The sequence below is a fragment of the Cupressus sempervirens genome, chromosome 5 (genome assembly GCF_028749045.1).
Source record: "Cupressus sempervirens isolate cs-2001-9-10 chromosome 5, ASM2874904v1, whole genome shotgun sequence".
NCBI lineage: Eukaryota > Viridiplantae > Streptophyta > Pinopsida > Cupressales > Cupressaceae > Cupressus > Cupressus sempervirens.
In genome coordinates this window covers 193,633,231-193,655,115 of record NC_143122.1, presented here as the reverse complement: position 1 = coordinate 193,655,115, position 21,885 = coordinate 193,633,231, and the positions used below count along the sequence as shown (strand labels likewise).

Below are 21,885 nucleotides of genomic sequence, written 5' to 3'. Positions count from 1 at the left end.
GTTGATGGTGAATCATGCCACCTGCAACAACTTGATCACCTTGAAAGGCTTCAAGCAATGACTCCTTTTGTATTTCTTTCGTAGGATCTTCAAGCATCCCCCCAAAGAATGCGGTGGAAATAGCATCTTGTATTGGTTTATCAATATTTTCCTCATATTTGAACTCTCTTGTGATATCTTGTAATTCCTTGTTCAACTCACCCACCTGATTATCTTCCTCTTTAAGGATATTTGAAACTTCTTGTAATCCATCCTCAAGAGTCACCTCGTGAATTATACATCCTTGGTCTATGTTCCCATTATCGGCGGTTTGCCAAGGGTTTTTCATAGGTAGCTGCACCCCTCACCGATTTGACACGGAAAAGGGGCTTTTTCTTGGACAGAGGATGCCATGGTAGCATTTGATAAGCTGAAACAGGTGATGAGTTCATGCCCAGTGCTAGCACTTCCTGATTTCTCTAAGCCCTTTTTTTTAGAGTGTGGTGCATCGAGAAGCGGAACAGGGGCTGTTTTGATGATAGACCGACACCCCATTGCTTTTGAGAGTAGAAAACTTCGGGGCAGCGAGGTATTATATTCCACATATGACAAAGAGATGCTGGCCATAATGCATACATTAGCAAAATTCAGGCAGTACTTGGTAGGAAGTTAATTTACAGTCAAGACTAATCATAACAACTTACGTTACTTCCTAGAACAAAAGGAATTGAATGAAAGACAGCAGAAATGGGTCAGTAAGATTCAAGCGTATGATTTTGACATTGAGTATGTCGAGGGGAAAAATAATATTGTTGCTGATGCTCTTTCTCGTAGGCCCCTAGTGTTGGATTGTTATGTCACTTCTGAAATTTCAGCGGATTGGAGATCACAACTGCTAGTAGAGTATTCCAAAAATGCGCACGCATGTCAAATTATGGATGGCATACTGCAGGATGAGCGGTACAAGGTGCTGAATGACATTATATATTATAAGGACAGAATATACTTGGTACCAGAATCTAGATTGAAGAAGAACATTATGCATGCCATACATGATGCGACATTAGTTGGTCATCCAGGTTTCTTTAAAACCTACAAGCAGATCAGGGAGAGATTCTCTTGGAAGGGGCTTAAGGGTGATGTATTATAGTATGTCAGAGAGTGCCAAGTCTGTCAACAGAATAAGCCTGAGCAAGGTTTTCCAACAGGATTGTTACAGCCACTTCCTATTCCTACTCAGAGGTGGGAAATCATTTCCATGGATTTTATTACAAGGCTGCGTAGAGTTCAGGGCTGGGATTGCATTTTTGTCGTTGTAGATAGGTTGACTAAATACGCGCATTTCTTCACAATTGCTTCAGATTGGTCAGCTTCATAGGTTGCCGAGTTGTTTTTTTGGGAGGTCTTTCGTCTTCATGAACTGCCTAGGACTATTGTGAGTGACAGGGACAATAGGTTCCTCGACACTTTTTGGCAGGAGATTTTCAGGTTGATAGGTACTGAGTTGACCCCCAGCACTAGTTACCACCCGCAGACGGATGGTCAGACCGAGATAGTTAACAAGTGGGTGGAAGGATATTTGAGAAATTACATTGCAAGTCAACAGAGGGCTTGGGTCAAATGGCTGTATTTAGGGGAGTATTGTTATAACTCCACTTATCATATGTCTATTCAGATGACTCCCTTTCGTGCTCTCTACGGCTATGAGCCTCTCTCCTTTATTGATTTGGCCTTAACACCATTAGCCAGAGATTGGATTGAGGAACAATAGGACATCCTCTGAGCTCTCAGGGATAATATTCAGCAGGCGCAGAATCAACAGAAGTTGTACGTTGATCAACGTCGCACAGAGCGGTGTTTTGAGGTTGGAGATAGAGTTTTTCTTCAGCTACAGCCTTACAGATAGAGCTCATTGAAAAAAAGTGGGGCCGAGAAACTTAAGCCTAGGTATATGGACCTTATTGTATCATTAGGAGGATAGGGGAGGTCGCGTATGAGCTGGAGTTACCAGCCGGATCCACAACATCTTCCATGTCTCGTGCCTCATAAAGGCAGTGGGCCAGCAGATTGTGCCTTCAGAGAGTTTACCTCCACTTGATGAAGAGGGTAAACTTGTTTTAGTACCAAAGGAGGTGATTGAGACCAGGGAGAGGAAGCTACGCAACAAAACTGTCAGGGAATATCTGATCAGGTGGAAAGACTTGCCTTATGAGGATGCCACTTGTGAAGGTGAGTCCATATTGCAACACCCAATATTGAGATTGCTTGAGGGCAAGCAATCTCGGGAAGGGAGGACTGTCATGTCCCCTTCTCAATCTTAGTTCCGGGCAATAGAATTAATCTATCTCCACATCCAGAGAGATTAATATTGATCACAGGCAGGATGTTCTCCAGTCACAAAGAGGGAATTTAATTTAATTTATTCCAGGGCTTTATTAAAAGTGCAGAGCTAAGTCACTTTAATGTTTAAAGTCATTTACTTTATAAATAACTTTAAGTGACTAAGGACGAAAGTAACTTTTAATCCCACATTCTTTGCACATGGTACTTTTCCCTCATTCCGAGGCTATTTATGCACGAGTTTGCATTGGGATTAACACAAGAAAATTTATGAACAAAATATTCTGAATCTTGGTTGCTTAAATGTGACTGGCATAAGACATTGAGGACGAAACCCCTCATGTCTGAAACACTAGGAAGTTGGACGATACCCCATGCTTCTTCTAAACTTTCTAGTTGACAGTTTGGGCAGAATTCGGCAATTGCACTATTATAGGTGGAGAGTAAGTCTTGTTATTGCCTAGGGTTGATTGTTTCTGGTTATAGATAGATAAATAGAGCTGTTCATTAGAGAAGTGATCAATAATACTAGGTGAGAGAAGAGAAACTGGAAGCAGCTATTCACAGGCAATGTTATTTGGTTTGCCTATACGGGTGTCTGGGTAGAATGTCGACAAACTATCGCATGCTTGTGATAGTAAAGTGTGGAATGAGCTATTGTTACATTTTAGTGCCAAATTGCATTTATTACATAATAACAATATAGAAGCTGGTAAACCTGTGAGCTTGTTTGGGGAATCATGACACCCACTAATTAAATGGGAAACCCATGTGGATATAATAGTCTCGTTGAGGGAGTTAACAAGAAGTTAAGAACTTAGTAATACGCTAGCAAGAAGACAACAACAAATGGAGAAAATGCTCAATCACTTGACAAAAGCAAGGTCAAAGGGAGCTTCACATTGGTCCAATAGAAGGTCAATGATATTGAGTTTCCTTTCAAGGATCAAGAAATAGGATATGCATACAACCAATTTGGCCAAGTCATTGAAGGAAGCCATGTTGGATTGGGTTGATGGTGGATGGTAGATAAACATATATTTGAAGGACTACATAACTGTGAGAATGGGGTATCCATCCTCTAAGATTAATAGAGATTATCCAACGTCCAAGAGTAATAGAGAGGACAACAACAATCTAAGACGAAAGATCGACAATGAGGATGATAGGCTTCATGGCACCATGAGCCATAAGCAGGACATGGTCACAATTTTGCTCCAACCATTGGGGGATATGGAGAAGCAATAAATAACAAGGATGAAGAAGATGCTTGTATGAACTTTTCTAAGCCAACATTAGTTGATCAGTTTCATGGGGATGCGTACACTACCTATGGTCATTTAATTGAGGAAGCTCTATAGTTGGCTGAGTATTATTTTTTCCTTTGGTTGGACATGAGGCATGAATGCTTGTCATCTCTACAGGTGAGTGACATTTACATAGACCATATGGGATCATGATGAGTTGCTCCATGACATCATGCATTACATCATTTATATTAGAGTGAAGCAGCAAAAGTTAATTATAGATTGGCACAACATTATATCTAGAAGGGTTACGGAGGCGACACTTGCGGTCATGATGCAACATCAAGGTTTTGGTGGATATGGTCACCAACATTTGTGCTTGGTTTGGGATCCTGGAGCAGGTTTGGCATTAGACAGTGATATTTTGAATTGCTTTTAGGAAAGCAATCTCTATGCTGGAAGGCTATAATGTCCCCAAATTTATGGAAGATGAATTAATTAAATTAATTAGTTAATAGTGGTTCCTTAATTTTAATAACATTATAAAGTACTTTACTTAATTAATTAATTTAGTTATGAAATAGAAGGGGCCAAAATAACAAAATTATAAAATAGTGTTGGCCTCGCCTATTGTAATGTTCTAAACTCTTCTTGGAGGTTTTTATAAGTAAGTGGTTTGGCATTATGTTTATTGTAGTGGAGTTATCTTTTCTCGTGCATTTGCAATTCTAGTTGGAATTGAGTTTTTTGGTGTGTCGTTTCAAAGGTTGAAGATCCTGCCTAGTTTGACATTTGCAGTTTTTGTGGACGTGACTCCTTACTTACCTGCTTGCTGATGCAAATTTGTAATGTCTCATTTGAAGATAAATTTGGAGATTATTTCAAAAAAAGTATATTTTCTTTATTGAATATCTATTGATAAAATTTATAATATTATTGTTTGTCAAATTTGTGTGCATATTTTATTATTGTCGGTTGTGAAGCTATCACATAATACTATAGATCAAGTTGGAAGACTATGATAACATTGTTGCCCCACTTTTCATCCTGTACGCATTATGCAAAGTGAAAAATGGTCTTGTGTCTCAATTAGGTTTAGGTAATGTCTGAGTCAGTTTCTTTTCCCAAGTGAAAAGTCCCTCCATCGGATTTTCACCTTCTTCCTTCTCCCACATTACATAACCGGGTGGGTTTACCTTCTTGTCATGAGTTTGTAGGTAGTCTAAGATCCTTTTCAATGGAGATTCTTAGTTTGTATGATGATCTTCACAAAGTCATTTCCAAGAAAGAACTTGTTCATGACTCATTATAGTTTACACACAAAGAAAATGAAGTCTGCGGAAAACCTAGCATTAGCTTCTCCTTGGTGGAATTTCGCACTGAATAGGTGATTTTCCACAGAGGCCAACAAAAGAGGAATGCTAGAACAAGGAGGAAATGAGTTGTTTGTGGATGGATTGTTCTTACGTTGCATTATTCTACCTCGGGAGTTACTCAGAAATCATTAAAATGACCAGAATAACATTTGGTGGAAAATTCTAAAGCAGCCTCTCCACTGCGGGTTTTTGACCTAGGAAGTTAGTTTTCCGACAAAGGTGTTTGTAAGAGAGAAAAGCAAGTGGTCTCCTTTTTTATTTTCGTACCTCTTTTGAGACATTCCAAAGTCTAGGGACATATTAACTTAGAAGGCTAAGTGAAAATAAGAACAAGGGCGGACAAACAGAAGTTGCCTTCTTCGCGGCGGGTTTTCAACCCCTTGAAACGATTTTTTGCATCCATTGAAAAATCACTTTTGCAAACATGTTGAGTTCACAAATCAATCGCAAGATGCTTAAAAAAGATAATGGAAGCTAGTTGATCACATTTAGGAAGGAATCTTGAGTAAAATCTAGCTGGGCAGATTTTTACCCACGAAGTACTCTGTTCTTAATTCTCCGCAACTTGGTGAAAAATGGGAAAGTAAGTCTGTAATAAATGAAAGTAACCGTTGGGCCAACGGGAATAGTGAAATGACATGCAAAAATCCGTTAGAAACCCCCGCAATTAATGATATAACGGATTTATCCTTTAATTCACTTGTGTGGTGTGGATCTTGAAGATTAACGGGTGGATTGATATTTCTATATAGAGATGAACATAACTAATTTTTAAACTACCGCTTTCTTATTTGAACTGTTATGCTGTCGAATTGTAAAGTGATTTCAGAATTCTCATAGTTGCAAGGCCCTACTCTCTGTACTATTTTCAATTTTAAAATTTGCAGTCTGTCTCTGTCTAAGTTAAGATGACAACAAGATTCGTTGGTTTTGATGGACTGGGTGGGATTAAGTCAACATTGCAAAATGTTATAGATACTTCACTCCGCTTCTTCGACATGCAAGATTTCCAAAGGAGGTTGAAGACGGAGCCGATCCACCCAATAACAGAGAAACTCCGAGAAAGCGGGTTAGTGGAAGCAGCCGGGTTTCCAGTAGCAATTCAAGCCCCTGAGCTAATCGTTGAATGCATTAACCATTACAATTCGGATACTAAACAAATTCTGTTGCCGGATCATACAGTTTTAATCTCAATTGATTGACAAATTGTAGTCAATTGCCTCTGGATTCCAAAATGGGAAGAATTTTCCGAATTGACCATGGGAGGAGCCATGTCCGAGTTTTCCTTGAAGAAGATGGTGTGGTGAAAGGAAATCATGAGGTCTTGGTTCCAAAAACCACGAGGACCTAAGAGTAAGGTTCCTAAGACTCTTTTCGACACTGATCTTAAGCCCAAAATTGTGGACATCTTGGCTCTTTTACATCGGTTGAAAGTTGAGGTAGAAGCACTCAATTTTGTAGAACAATATTTCTTTTTAGTGCAAATCATCTGTTCAGACACACATTATGTTGATTGGGCGTATGAGGTTAGTGAACATCTGTCCAGAGCTTTGAGTGCTGCAAAATTCTACAATACCTTCTACATGTCCTCTTTCCTAATTTATATGTTGGCTTCTTTACAATTGTGGCCGGGCCTCCCTAGAATAGAGGATTTTCCTGATGATGTAAAAAGTTATGAATTTTATCTGTGCTTGCAGTTATAGAATAGTTATGCAGAATACGTCAAGGTTAATGACTCTTTTACAATGAGAATTTGCAGGGAGCTACAAGGATGCCCGGAGAGGAGGTTTAGCCCAGAAGCGATGGCAACCATTAGCCGGTTTGGTAGCTATTTCATTCAATTCTCATCCTTCTCATATTTGCGTCTTGCAGCTTTCGACAGATTTCCTTTGAAGTTGCCTAGATACCCAAGCGACATGATTGTGCTCATAGAGATCATAAGACAAGCTATCCAAGTGAACGCGCTGAGCACCAGTCTAAGGAAGAAAGGATATGAGTTCCCCATGAAGGTTGGGGTTTATAGTTGTGATTCTCGGTCTGAGGCTAAAAACATGCTCAAAGCATTCGAGAGTAAGTACAAATTGGAGGAATATGAAGTTATGAGGCCTATGTTTGACCCAAATGGATATGCAAGGGAGGTGCTTCAGATTGGGAGTGTGATCAAACATGTCACCACTTTGGAAGATTATTGGGAGATTGCAGAGATGAGTTTGAGAGCCGTGATCGTGCATTTGCCAGACTCATGGTGGAACAAATAAAGACATATGGTGTTGATCTCAACGTAGAGGGATTAGAGGATGATGGTCAAAATATATATAGCAATACATATCTTACTAAATTAAGCGGAGTTCCTATCAGTTCTAAGCCATATGTGGACGTGGAGGAGAGTCTCGATATTATGATGGCAAGGATAATCAAAAGAATTGGGAAGTGGGTTGAGTGGACAGCTAGAAAGAGCCGGAGTAAGGGTGCAACCACTCAAGCCTCTCCAGCAGCTGCAATGCCTACTTCATCTTAGAGTGTTACGAGTGTGACCATAGCCTCCACCCAAGGACCAGCTCAACCTGTGGGCAGAGGTGCTCAACCTGTGGGCAGAGGTGATCAACCCCCAGACAAGAATGTTCCTATAGCCCCAACATGTCATGATGGATCCTTGCCAGTTATAGGAATTGAGACAGGCACTGAAGAGAAGAAAGCAGAAGAACCAAAGGCAGTGCTCCTTCCCCAGTACCTTCCCCACATACTACTCCTGTTCCATCTCCTCACACTACCTCTGTTCCTTCTCCGCGTACCACTCCAATCCCATCCCCTCATCATAGCCCCATGCCATCAGCAAGTGCTCCCCTTTTGAAACCAGGTTGTTCCCCCATACAAATAGTGGACTTAGGGGATGGAAAAAGTAGCACTAGTGAGTCAACGAAATTGGATGAAGAGACGAGGAAGACTTCGGAGATGGAGAAAGGCTAGGCTTCTTCCAGACTCATCTCCAAGGATTCAAAGAATCCTTTCTCTTCAACTACTGTGGCCATGACTCCAGTGAAGAAGAAGATTTTCAGCATCGAATCACTTGGAACAGCTTCCAAGGTGATAGGAAATGACTCTTGGCTAGAAGATACTTTGGAGAGGAAAAGAAAGAGAAAATATGAGGATGTTTCTGCAAAAGACACTGTGTCCCTCGCGGTGCGTTCCGTGACTGCATTGACAAAGGTTAAGAAGCAGAATACTTTGTCCATACTTGGACAAGATCCAAAAACAGGGCACCTGACAATGGAGATAGCAAAGCCAAACAAAGGAGGGAGAATTGAGGATATGATTCCTGAGGATTTTACTTTGCATTCAATAGACCTTGGGGAAGCCAGACATGATACAAAGGTTGGCTTGTGAAGATCGAGCAATGAAGTGATAGAAGGACAATTATAGAGTCTCAAATTGTCCAAGATCAGGATTAAGGCAGAAATAGAAGAGTTGAATAAGTTCATTAGACAGGTAGTCACTCCATTGGCAATTATTTTTGGAATGTCTGTGACTCAGACTCCTAGTGTAGTCGAAGTGCAAGCTCTCATTTCCCAGCTCTAGGAAGATATGCACTATGGCTAAATTGGAAGAGAGTGGATTGAGAAACTCAAGTCAGAGGGAGTTTCTCTCATAAATCAAATTTGGATTGTTATCCTCAGATTGGAAACGAAAAAAGATAACATATTATTTAACAGCAACACTTTGGCCAGAGAAAGAGTTAGGTGCGATGAATGTCTCTCCCTCTTAAAGATGATCATGCAGATGAAGGCCAAGGAAGTAGTCGAAGCTAAGATTCTAAAAAAGGGTAATGAACCTTTGTTTGAATGGTTCCAAAGTATGCAGTTTAAGCTTGAAATGATTCAAGAAGCTGAGAAAGGGCTCAGAGAGACATAAGATAAGATAAAAAAGACCCAAGATAAAGGACTTGAATTGATGAGAGGGCTACACACTGACTCTCAAACCAGTGGTCAAGGAAAAGACCTCATTAAAGTAGAAGTGATGAAAAGCAACTTCTCAACCTATTTGGATAATTTGTCCGCAGTGGCGTCTAGTAGCTAGAATAGAACTAAAGAACTCCAGGCACTCAGCGGATTGATACATGTGGCTATGATGGAGTTGCCGGATCAGTTGAATATCGTAAAAGAGTTGGCAAGGGAACATGCAAAATGGCTTTTGAGATTCACCAATATACACGTGCCCAATCATGAAGAACTAATCCCAGTAATGGTTGCCGCCAAGTCACATAGAGCGAAAACAGAAAAGGGGAAGAAGCCTAAATGATTCATATGATGCCCTCTTTTTGTTTTCTTTCGTAATTTTGTAATATGACAAACTGGCATCTTGCTATTTGTCACCCTCAGAAGATGAACTGATTAAACTTCCATTGTAATAGTCATCTCAAAAAACTCTATATGTATGAATCGAAAAGATTAATGAAGGGTCGGAAAATTTTTGGTATGAAGTACTTTTTGTTGTAGAGACAATTGAATGGTATTTTATGTCAATTATTTTCTGTTCCAGTAGGTATTGTATTTAGTTCATGTTTCTCTTTCTGTTTTATTGAGAATAAAGAAAGAACAGAGCTTCCCCCCTTGTTTCGAGGCAACAGATGAGTGCGATAAGTATTGTTACAGTTTCATTTGAAAAAGAGATTCTATTAGTATTTCCGATTTATTAGTTATATTTTAGGTTTGAATTTGCTTAGTTCAGCATTAGTTGATAATGCGGATGAGATTTACGAACTCATAAGATGTGTGGGTACATGAATTTGTTCCAGTGTTGAGAAGTTTTTATCTGCCTGAGTTGGATTTTATTTAAGTCTAGCTCGGTTATCCCTCTACTGTTCTTGGGTTAAGAACATACCCCAAAGTAGTTTAGGAAGAAAACAAAATTCATTGCAAATTTATTTTAGGGAGCTGTACCTACCAATTCAGAGGAAAGCTAGTACATTTACAGAGAGCTTTCCAACTGTTTGTGATCAGATATTGTTCCGAATTGGGCATTAAAGAGTGATAATCTGAAAGAACAAATCTGTTTACCAACAAACATTGGTGAAGGTTAAGTATCAAAGTTTACTAAAGAGTGCCGAAGATCGAGTATCATGTGCTTTGAAGGTTGAGTGTTGAGTATGACTTGATGTAAGGGTACATTGATAGGTCCTGAACAAGCCTTTCCATATGGGTGTGTGGGTAGAGTGTCAACACATTGTCATACAGTTGTGAAATTAAAGCATGGAACAAGTTGTCATTATATTTTAGTGTTAAATTAGATTCAATATATTATTTTGGTATTAGGCTAGTAATCTTGCCAACTTGTTGGGAGAATCATGACACTTAGTTGAAAAATAGGAAATGCACGTGGATGTAACAACCTTGTTGAGGGAGTTAACAGGAAGTCTATAACAATTTAGTAATACGATAGCAAGAGGACAACAATAGATGGAGAAGACCTTCAATCACTTGAGAAAAGCAAGGCTGAATGAAGTTTTGTATCAGTCCAATAAAAGGCCAATGATCTAGACATTCCTTCGGAGGATCAAGTGACATGATATGCATACAACAAATTTGGTAGCACTGAAGCAAGCGAAGTGGGATTGGGTTGATGATGGATTGTAGATAGACTGTAGACATCTATCTCAAGGACTACATAGCCTTGGGAATGAGGAATCCATCCTCTTAGTGTAATAGAGACTATCCATCCTCCAAAAGTAATAGAGAAATACACTCTGAGATGAAAAAAAACAATGAGGATGATAGGCTAGATGACAACATGAACCCTAAGGAGGACATAACCATTGTTTCACTCGAACAATTGGAGGATTTGGACAAGCAAGAAACAAATTGTCCCTTCAAGGCAACTACAACGATGAAGAAGATGCTTGTACAGATTTTGCAAATCAAACATTGGCCGACTAGTTTCATAGAGATGAGAATGTTAGAATCTGAAAAAATTAATAACCTAGAAAACTAGTGCGAAGAATAAATATCTAAACTATGAATGCAAATGATACAAAATCAAAATAGCAACATATAGTTAGTCTCCAAGAGAATAATGCAAATGCTGGAAGCAAAATAGCATTAAGAGGATGCAAAAACAAGAGATGCAAATACGAGCCAGGTAGCATGCTTATATAGGCTAGGAAGAGGGAGGAGGTGGCAACACCAACCAATGAGGAGCAACCATCTATCGGACTAAAGATAGCAAAGTATCTTCCCAAGATAGCTAATGGATGCTCACATGTAGGAAGGTGACACCTCACAACCATTCACCTGATAAGACATGCTTTATTAACCTAAGCGAGATTATTAAAAGTGTAGAAAAAACCTAGCAAAATAGGAAACATAAAAAACTACACTAACAGAGAACACTACTAGTGACCCTTTGATTTAGGAAGCTCTATAGTTGTTTGAGTATGGAGCTTTTCTTTTGGTTGGGCATGAGTGATGAATAATTGCCTTCTATTGTGGTGAGTGGCCTATACATGGAGTAAGCACGATCTTGACATGTTGGTCAACAACACCATGCATGACATCATTTATAGTTAAGTGGAGCAGTGGAATCCTATTGGAGATTAGCACAACGTTAGATACATAAGGAATAAGGAGGTGGTGCTTGCGATCATGATTCATCATCGAGGTTTCGATGGATATGGCTACCAACATACATGCCTGGTTTGGGATCCTGGAGTGGGTATGACATTAAATAATGATCTTGGATTGTTTGAGGGAAAGCAATCTCTACGTCGTAAGGATTATAATGTCCACAAATAAATGGGAGGTGAAATAATTAAATTAATTAATAAAGTGGTCCTAAAATTAAAATAATAATGTAATGGACTTGTTTAATTAGTTATAAAATAAAAGGGGCCAAAATAATAAATTAATAAATTTGTTAATGTTTGGTAGCTTCTGCGGGATAAACTCATGAGGTTAAATTGAAGTTATATCTATCTATCTATCTTTCTATCTATGAGTGTGTAATTAAATAATAAATTATTATATTAATTAAATATTAATGAATAGACATGCATGTCCCATGAAGGGACATGTCTATCCATATTTGATCCACAATATAAAGAGAGATTGCTGTACTTGGAACATATATACCGAAGAGGCAATGCAACCACATTTGCAGTGATCCATGAAAACTAACATGGTACTAGAGTAGGATGTTAACTGGGAAGCCTAATTAGAATACATGTCTGAAGCAATGATGAACTTCCATCCGCAGACACACTTATGTATTTGTAGGGGATCACAAATATGATAAAGGAGCATCCATCTACACATAATGCATTTTGCAAACAAAATGCATTTCTAATTAAATTTAAGTCATTTTAGAATTCCTGATATTTTCCCAAGAGGTTACCGATTTATCTCCAATATTTGCGAGAAAACTTTTTTTTGTCTCACTGAGAAGTGGTAGAGAACGAGATTTTGAAGTATGGTCTAGACTAAAAAATATATAAAGATTATAAATATCTACACATTTGTCGTCTAGAAAGAAGAATCAAGTTAAGAATGCCACATAACATTCATTCAATAAAGAAAATCAGCATATAGAAAAAAACCATGAATTAAGTTCAGAATACAACATAAATAATTAACAAAATTACCACAAAAAAGAACACATACCGCTTTAATGTCAGTTTGTCATACTCAAGTGTCATGATGTATTTTCATTTTTTTGTGATAAAAGCCAAAAAGCCTTGTTAGCATGAATGCTGATGGTATTCTCGTGGCGGAGTATCCTATAACAGTGCCGGAGGCCTAATTCAATAGTTATGTGTTGCATTCATGACAGAGTTTGTCATTGATGTTAACATACTTGTTATTCTATGAAGACTGATAGAACAACAAAGAGAAATTGACTTTGCGCGGTTCGAGGATTGAAGATCAGTCAATGCACACTTATGGTGATGTCCTATAGTATGTTTAGATGCTATAGTTAAGAGTGGATATGGAAATATGAAGACTAGAGAGAGTAATGAAGGCAACTTTCAGACAACGTTTTTGGAAAGTGGGTACTGTTGTTTGGATTTTATCTCCTAACAGAGATTGAATCTGGTTGAGCGAGCTAAGACAAAGGTTGAAGACATGTTGGAGATGCCTTGGTTAAGCAAGCAGAATCAGAGCTCATCACATGAAAAGTTATGAAGACTATGAACTGACAAATTGATTGCAATCCTAAAAAGATGTAATATTGTAATGTAACGTGTATTATAATATCTTAAGGATGTCCTATATTATAATTGTAAATTGGGAAAGCCTCAAGGCCAACCGAATAACTTGTTTTAGGACTTAGTATAATGGAAAGGTCATTTCCTTGTGGATAGGTATCCAGTGCGGATGTTTTGTAACCAGTGAGATCATTTGTGTGATATGCAGTCATATCTGTGTGATGTATATTGTGCAAAGCTTGAAAGCGAATATCTTTTGGATCACAGCAGAGTTTGGTACAGTTGAGGCATGATGAGCTTTCAAGGAACTATATTTGGCAAGATAAGTTGTTGTTGGACAGTTGTTGATTCACACCTGTATTATTCAGTGCGGACAGTAGATAGGCTATTTGGAAAGTGGGTCCCACTAACTTCCCTTCAACTCCTAATAGTGTTGGCACAACTCCTAATAGGGTTGGAATCTCCAAACAGGGTTTCAAAGTCTCCTAAGAGGGACTCATATGTATTGATTGTATTTCATTGACTCCTAATAGGTAATATCCTCTAACAAGGAGCTTTTATATTAGTACATCATTTTGTGGGTACCATCCCCACCGAGGTTTTCCCTAGTTAACAAATCTGGTGTTATTGTGCATGATTATCTTTCTATGGTTGTTGGATTGATTGTTTACATCTTTTAGAACTAATAAAGATATTGAGAGTTGTTTTAATTGCAAAACTGATTCACCCCCCCATTATCCTGGTGAACTTTAATTTCTAACAAGTTGGAATATATTAAATAATATTTAGACATATACAAATTGTAACGGATATAAACTATAGTCCTAAAACTATTTACAAAATCTAAATAAGAATTGTAGGGGATATCGATCCTTGATGTGAACATGCAAAATTGTAGAGAAGCATATAAACATGCAATGGAAATTCCTCTATGCGTAGAACAAAACAATGATAATACAACATAACTAGCACTTTATATAAAAAACCCTAGGTTTACAATCTAGTTATGCCTCTGAATTCTCCCTGTTCATTTGTTTGGAGTAGTCAAGCATCAGAAGTTGAATTGAATGGAGGATGTTGGATATGATTCAAGAGAAAGTTAATGGCATAATCTACTTTCTTAAAATGCTCTGTGAGTTGTGAATCAATTGCATTTCCATAATTCCTAAAGCTCTCTTAGAAAGCATTTAAGTCTGTACAAAAAAAGCTATACATAATAGCCTCATAAATAGAGATAAAAACTGTCTTTTTGCAAATACCTTTGAGGAAGCAAGCCGTCTACCCAAGTTTTCCCACTAAAATGATCATAATATCTGGTGGCCTCATCTAGTGTTTGTTCATTAATTAAATAATCTTTCACAATCTCCACAACAATGTGTAATATGAAACTATAGGATTGCAGGAGGTCAAAGCAATTCAATAGGAAAATGGATATAACTTAAGAAGGGTAGATAAGTCTTGGTGTCAAATTGAGAAGCTCCTTCCTTACCACTGCATGAATTGCCTCTTCCATTTTTTTGCAGTCCACCAAAAACATCTTTGCAAGCTATTCTGTATTAAATACATCAGAAATCGAGAATTCCCATTTACAAATTGGGGATAAGAGATAGTAATTGCGGGTGTAACACCGTTTTTTAAGCAAAAGCAGAAAAAACTTTCAAGATGCAAACAAAAAAACTCTTAAAGTCCTTTTAAAGCTGACTTCCAACTCCCTACATGACGGCAAGTACATATCTGGAATAATTCACTCGCAATGTGTAGATATTATGTTATTGTACATTTGATAATTAATGAGACACAAGGCTTTTCAATATTAAAATAATAAGATCAACAATTGGTATCATATTTGCCTTTGAAATGGTATCTAGGTAGAGTGGAAGAATCACAATGAGTGCCATCACTACATGTATGATGTAGGAGCATCTTGCATCAAAAAATAATTTTGTTTTTGTTTTTTTTTTTCAAAAAAAAAGAGAGGGAAAAAAAAGTGGAGGAGAGAGAAAGTGACGAAAATTAGAAGAAAAATAAATAAATAAATAAAAATGGAGAAGAGGGAAAAAGACATTTAATAGGTGGCATAATTAAATGTAACTTGTGGCTTGAGGGTTTATTTAATGTAAGGGTTTATTTTAATTTGTAATGGGCTAGGCCGACTTATGGTTTAATTGGGTATAAGTAAGGGGTCTTATGGAGTCTTTGGGGAGATCATCTAGCTCGGAGAAGAGGATGTGGTAGAGGAGAAAACTTTGAAGAGCTAGTCGCTGCGGTTTGGGAAACAAGGAGATTGCTTGGTGGGCTTATGAGCACAAGTTTAGATCTTCCTTGGAGTTTTGTACCGAAGTGTGGCTCTGGAGTAACTAGTGTTTGGATTAGATCTTGAGGGATCTTGTAGAAGTGTTATTGTAATTGCTATTGTATTTGGCTGTAACTGAGAAGGCCTTATAGCCCAAGACATTGCATGTGAACAATTATTTATGAATAAACAGTTGCATTTGGTATCAGATTGTGTATCTTGTGTTGTGTTACTGCTGTGTGGTTATTTGCTAGGGTCTAGGACATCTCCTTTGGGGATTCTCTTGCCTTGCACTATGTCAAATGGTATTAGAGCCAAGTTGTTCTTGAGCGTGATGACAGATCGCCAAAGTTGAGGTAGTTTGTACCGAGACCTTGGGATGGATCTATGGGTGTGACGATGGAAGGTTGATCTTGTTCGGGGAGATTGATTTGTTGATGATTTGTTGTAGAGGGCTTGCAAAGATCTTGGAAGATGGCTCTGAGAGGATTAGGCCCTAAGGTGATTGCGAATCTCTGTGATGTGGTGGAGAAGAGGTTTTTAGAGATGTTTGCTCGGTTTGAAGCTAGATTGACCGATTGAATTAAGGAAGGGATGGTTGAGTTTCATAGAGATTTGTGGAGCTAGAATCTACCAATCCAGAATAGAGTTGTTTGGCCGATTAAAAGACTTGTTCGAGAGAGATGGCATAGCAAGGTCAAGGTGGAAGAGGTTGGTTTTGTTGATCAATTTGTGGAGTTTGATGCAAAACTTGTAGAGCAGCTTGTGGCTGTTGCTGAGGATATTCCTAACCTTGTTCATGCTGGGATGGAGATTTGTTTTCATGCTCAGTTGGTTGTGTCTGACAGGGAAATTGCAGAGCATTTGGTTGTGGATAATGAGGATGTTGTGGATGTGGAGTTGGATTTTGCTAGTGTAGATTCATTGGTTGCTGATGTGGTTGAAGATCTACATGATATTGTAGATCTGTATGTTCCTGATTTCCTGATGATTGACATGGCAGAGGATTTTCATGTTGCTGACTTGGTTCTGGAGTTATATGGTATTGCTGACATGAATTACATGTTTGAGGATATTGCTATTGTTGGTTGTGATTAGTTGCAGAGACTGAGATTCATTTGATTCTGATGTTTAAGTGGATTAAGCATAGATGGTTGATGTACAAATTTTCTCTCTTGTGTTTGATGGATAGGAAGCTTTTGGTGAAGTTGAAGATTTCTTTTGGTGTCAAAGTGTGGGACACACTTTTCTATCTACGAGGGGAGTCTGATGCAGGAGCATCTTGCATCAAAAAATAAAGGGGAAAATAATTTTATTTTTGTTTTTTTTTTCAAAAAAAAGAAAGTTGACAATTTTTTTTAAAAAAATTTTGGAGGAGAGAGAAAGTGATGAAAATTAGAAGAAAAAAATGGAGAAAAGAGGGAAAAAGGCATTTGATAGGTGGCATTGCTAAATGTAACTTGTGGCTTGAGGGTTTATTTAATGTAAGGGTTTATTTTAATTTGTAATGGGCTAGGCTGACTTGTGGCTTATAATTTGTAATGGGCTAGGCTGACTTGTGGCTTGGTTGGGTATAAGGTGTCTTGTGGATTCTTTGGGAAGAGGATGTGGTAGAAGAGCAAACTTTGAAGAGCTAGTAGCTGCGGCATGAGAAACAAGGAGATTGCTTGGTGGGCCTGCGAGCACAAGTTTAGATCTTCCTAGGAGGTTTCTACCAGAGTGTGGATCTGAACTAGCTAGTGTTTGGATTGGATCTTGAGGGATCTTGCAGAACTGTTATTGTAATTGCTATTGTGTTTGGCCGTAACTGGGAAGGTCTTACAACCCGATACATTGCATGTAAATAGTTATTTATGAATAAAGAGTTGCATTTAGTATCAAATTGTGTATCTTTTGTTGTGTTTCTATTGTGTGGTTATTTGCTAGGGGCTAGGACATCTCCTTTGGGGATCCTCTTGCCTTGGATTGCATCATTACACCAAAAGCATTTTGGCTATTTTGACTCCTCTAAAAATGAAGATTGTTGGGTAGTAGAAGCATCCAACTCAATATTTTCTAGCTCTAAATCCATGAGTACCATTGGCCCTTCTTTGTAGTTGTGTGTTTGTGAAAGGGAGTGAAAGCTGGAATGCATGTAAATTAAGTTCTTGCCTTTTTTGATGCCAACTGGTTGCACTTTATTGAGTAGACAAAGAAGTATGAACCCTGATTCGTCATAGGTGAATGACAAATTGTCAACAAATTGAGGCAAATTTAGTGAATTAAAGTTGTAAGATTACAGATGAAAGTTTATATTTGAAAATCATTATTCATAAATGAAATCAAATTTATAGACTTTTAGATAAAAAATAAAAATCTGTGAGAAACCTTATTAGAAAATATAATAGAACACAATATGTTAATATTCTATTAAATAACAAGATACCAATTACAAAGAGTTACATCTCCTTATATAGAGATTGGAGAATGAAACTATGCAGCAGGTTGAACATGACAGGACTTGACCAGCACTAGAAATAGCAAACTAAGAAGTTAGGAAAAAACACTTGTCACTAAGTTGACTCTGTTACAACTGTAAACCTTATCTTCTAATAGTTCTTAATTGAATGTTATTCTAATACACTTGCTTTAAATAAAAAATATTGAACTGAAAACTCTTTGAACCATAAATTTTCCATTCCTGTAAAGCTTTTCTTTGAAAACAGACCATACACCAAGTAGAACTCCAGCAAGCTATCTCGAACCTTTGTAAAGCTGCAACTCCTGAGTTGAATTCCCAAGTTCGTTTATCACCTCCTTAGAACAAATTTGTAGATGAGATGTACTTTTGAATCCTTTGTTATCAGGGATGAAGTCAAAGCCCTAGTTGGAACAAATTTGTGAGTCTATTATGTTTGAAACTGTTACAATGCTGATTATCATGGATACTGAAGTGTTTTTATTATAATGCAGTTATGATTGTGTATATTGTGAATGCAAGATCTGGAATTGTTGTTTGGCCTAGATCAATGTCAGACTTAATGGTCTGCTATGGATGTAACTGTGTTGCTGATTTGCCAGTTTTTTGCATTTTAAGATTTAAGAGGGGTTCTCGATGCAGCCTTTAAGGTATAGGGATGCACATTCCATTTCTCAGGATTTTACCATTTTTATCAGGTTCCAAAATTCTTTTTTAGGGTAGTTTAAATTTTTTCATCATTCTTGCTGTGTTCAACTAGGGAGCTGCCCAACAGACTATTGGTGGAATAAATATGGAAACATATAGGTCATGAAATGGACAATGTGAACTCTATGCAGAAGGTCATGAAATGAACAGTGTGAACTCTATGTGAAAGGTCATGAAATGGACTGTTTGATCTCTGTGTGAATCAGATAGCTTATACCATGAGTTAAGAAATAAGAAAAGTGCACTTCGTGGGTTAATTGATGGCAGTTTTGTGTGATTTGTTAGTAGGTTATGCTATCGACCAAGCTCTAGGACATCATTGCCACAACAGAATATAGGTGTCCCGAATGGCCGGCCAAACATATTTATTACAAAATGACTTTATTTTTGTTCTACAACACAATGGTTTATATGTTTTTGTGTTACTGTGGGGTTCTCATCTTTATATATTGCTAAATATATAGGGTTTCTAAATTAATAGTTATTTAATTAAATTGGTTGTTCTAAAATTTTGCTAAAATTGTTTCTTTTGTTCCATATGGCTTTCCAAAGTTGGGGTCGCAATCAAAACGGGCAGCTTGGCCTTGGAAGCACTGAAGACTCACTTGTGCCTCAAAAGATTCAAGCTTTTAAGGTATTTTATGGAACATAATGCAATTGGAACAAAAACTGTTGTGTTTGTCTATCAGTTTTTGCAGTTTTGGAACTAGTTCTGTGTATTTGTACATTTATCCATGATATTTTTGACTGTTGAAATTTGTTGATATCTACAATGTTAATTACAGCAGCGAAATTTATGACATTAATTTTTTTTCTTAACTACACTATCATGATTGTTGAAACCTTTTCCTTCCCTACTATTTGAAGTAGAACCAGCTATAGCTGAACTTGAAAACTTTTGTGTGGCGAGGTTTAATTCTTTGTGTATGTATATATGTACATTTGAGCTTTACTACACCATCTATTGTCAACAAGAAATATGTAAATGCTCTACCATACCATGTCACAACACCACGAGACTGTATGTTAGCCAAATCAACTAATCAATATCTTAATTGCTTAGATTATCTACAATGGTAATTTGGGACGAGTGGGAGTTGGGGTGATTCTTTGGGATGTGAATGGTAGTTGGGTGTCATAAAGATAATTAAGCCAGTGCTCCATGAGGATGCGTCCCTTTGCTAAATTCCCCCTACACTTGTCTCGGGGATAGTACGGGGATGCAAGGACAGGAATTTCTAGTCCCCAAATTCGTTTCCATTTTTCGGAAAATGGGGATATTTCCAAAAGAGCACTTTCAGCACAGTAGGGTACGGGGGAGGTGGCTAGAAGTCCCCTACCCGTCCTGAGTACTTCTAGCCGTCCCTTATGGCTCAAGCCATTTTTGGACTATCAGTGTTAAAAAATAAGACACTTTTAAATTTGAAAAGAAAGGTTGGTAGGTCCCCAAAGACGCCCAAACCACATTTAACAATATCAAGACCTAATCTAAGCATAATATAACGAAAAATTGAAAAAGAAATCCATTTTCACATTCATGAAGGAGGTGAGCAGCAAGAGCAGTTGTTTAAAGAGTGAACAATAGTTGAAAGAGGAGGTTATGGCATCAAATTTACTTAATTTAGACTCTTAGACATACCATGTACTGATTATGGATAGCTATATATAATTGCGAACTTCATTGTTTACTATTTAGTAATCTAGTTATAGTATTTACATTTTAATATTATTATGGACAGTTGATTATGTAGTTGGACTTAAATGTTATTGTTTACTAGTAAGTATTTTAGTTATAATAGAAATGTCCATTGTTTACATTTCAATATTTTATGTCATTTCATGCATGAAACTTGGACCCTTTGTGCATTTTTGCCATATGCACAACATATTTCTACAATGAAAGTATTTGAACTTTGTTAATTTTCTATGTCGAGCTTCTAAAATGTCAATGGTGAATGGTTTATCAGTGTTATGATAGGCATATTTGAATTCTCTCTCTATACATAAATTCTTTTTTTTTAATAGCAATCTCTTGACATCCTGTCCCCTAAATCTTAGCTTTGAGCCGTACCTATACCAGAAACATGTCCGTGTCCTCTAAAACCTCCCTGTCTCAAAAAATTCCATGGAACATAGAATTAATTTGAATAGGAGGATGGACTAGTATGGAATGTGCTCTCATCTTCTTTGGAAGTGTGACATATGGTGTTCAAGAAAATTCGTTAATTTGTGTTAATGGCTTTCGTAAGGGTGCTTACCCTAGTTGGAATTTCAAAAGCTTTTTGAGGAAGCCTACTCTCCTTGGTTCCCTTTAAGATCTATTTTTTTGCATTTTTGTCTATAAGTGGACTTGGTAATGGAACTTTTGGCTAGTCATAGTGGTGAGCCAAATTTTTTTGTGACACTTTTTAGTGATTGTATGGATCTTAGTTGTTTATGAAAATGTTTGTATCTAAACCAATTAGATTTGATGATGTTTCTTTCCATTTATGGGTACATGCGATCTCATTTGAGCATTAATAAGCATGCTCTTTATTATTAGGGTATGTGCAATATAGTATTTATATGCAGGAAGTATTACAAGTGTGGTTATTGTTGCCCCAAAAGATTGGCCTGTCAATGCCCGATACAATCACTAGACTCTTTAGAATCCATAAGGTGCGGTTAAACAATGTTGTGACTCCTGCAAGGGATGCTAACCACTGCTAACAATCCCCTACTCCCTACTCCCCACTCCCCCAAAGTCGCTTACAGAGGAGATTCAAACCTGTGACCAAGTGGATACCACTTTTTACAAATGTGGTTTTTGTTGCACCAAAAAATTGACTTGTCAATGCCCAATACAACTACTAGACCTATTCAATCAACAAGAGGCGATTAAACCATGTTTTGAATCTTGGAATGTTGGCGCATTTACGATAGGAAATATATTTATAATGTATTTGTATTTTTTATTCAATTTATGTGTTCTTTTTGTTGATTATTTTCCTTGCTACATACCTTAATTGCATGCGACTTGTTATGTGTTTGTTATTGTTGCTCAGTAAGTGTGTGTAATTTTGGCTTGGAATGTGTTTGTTATTTTATGGTTCCTGGTATGTGTTATTATTCTTCAAAGCTAGATGGTGTTGCCTATAGTCGCTAGGGAAGTACCCTTGAAACATGTATAGTATGGAGCTTAAGTTTATAGTGGATTGGAAAAAGGTTGTGTTGAGTGCTATGTCCAATGTTGGTCCCATGATTGTCAGGGAAAATTAATGGAGAGTTTTTTTAGGCATGGTAATGTGGCA

General features: G+C 37.5%; 1 protein-coding gene across 7 annotated transcripts in view; it reads left to right on the top strand.

Annotated features, from left to right (window-relative positions):
• Positions 1-21,885, top strand: part of UVR8 (Regulator of chromosome condensation (RCC1) family protein) — a 267,087-nt gene that overhangs the window by 71,633 nt on the left and 173,569 nt on the right. For all 7 annotated transcript variants that reach the window (XM_089829080.1, XM_089829077.1, XM_089829082.1 and 4 more), the window contains one exon: positions 19,148-19,229. In XM_089829080.1, the coding sequence (XP_089685206.1) occupies positions 19,148-19,229 (82 nt within the window). The remainder of the gene's footprint in view (positions 1-19,147; positions 19,230-21,885) is intronic.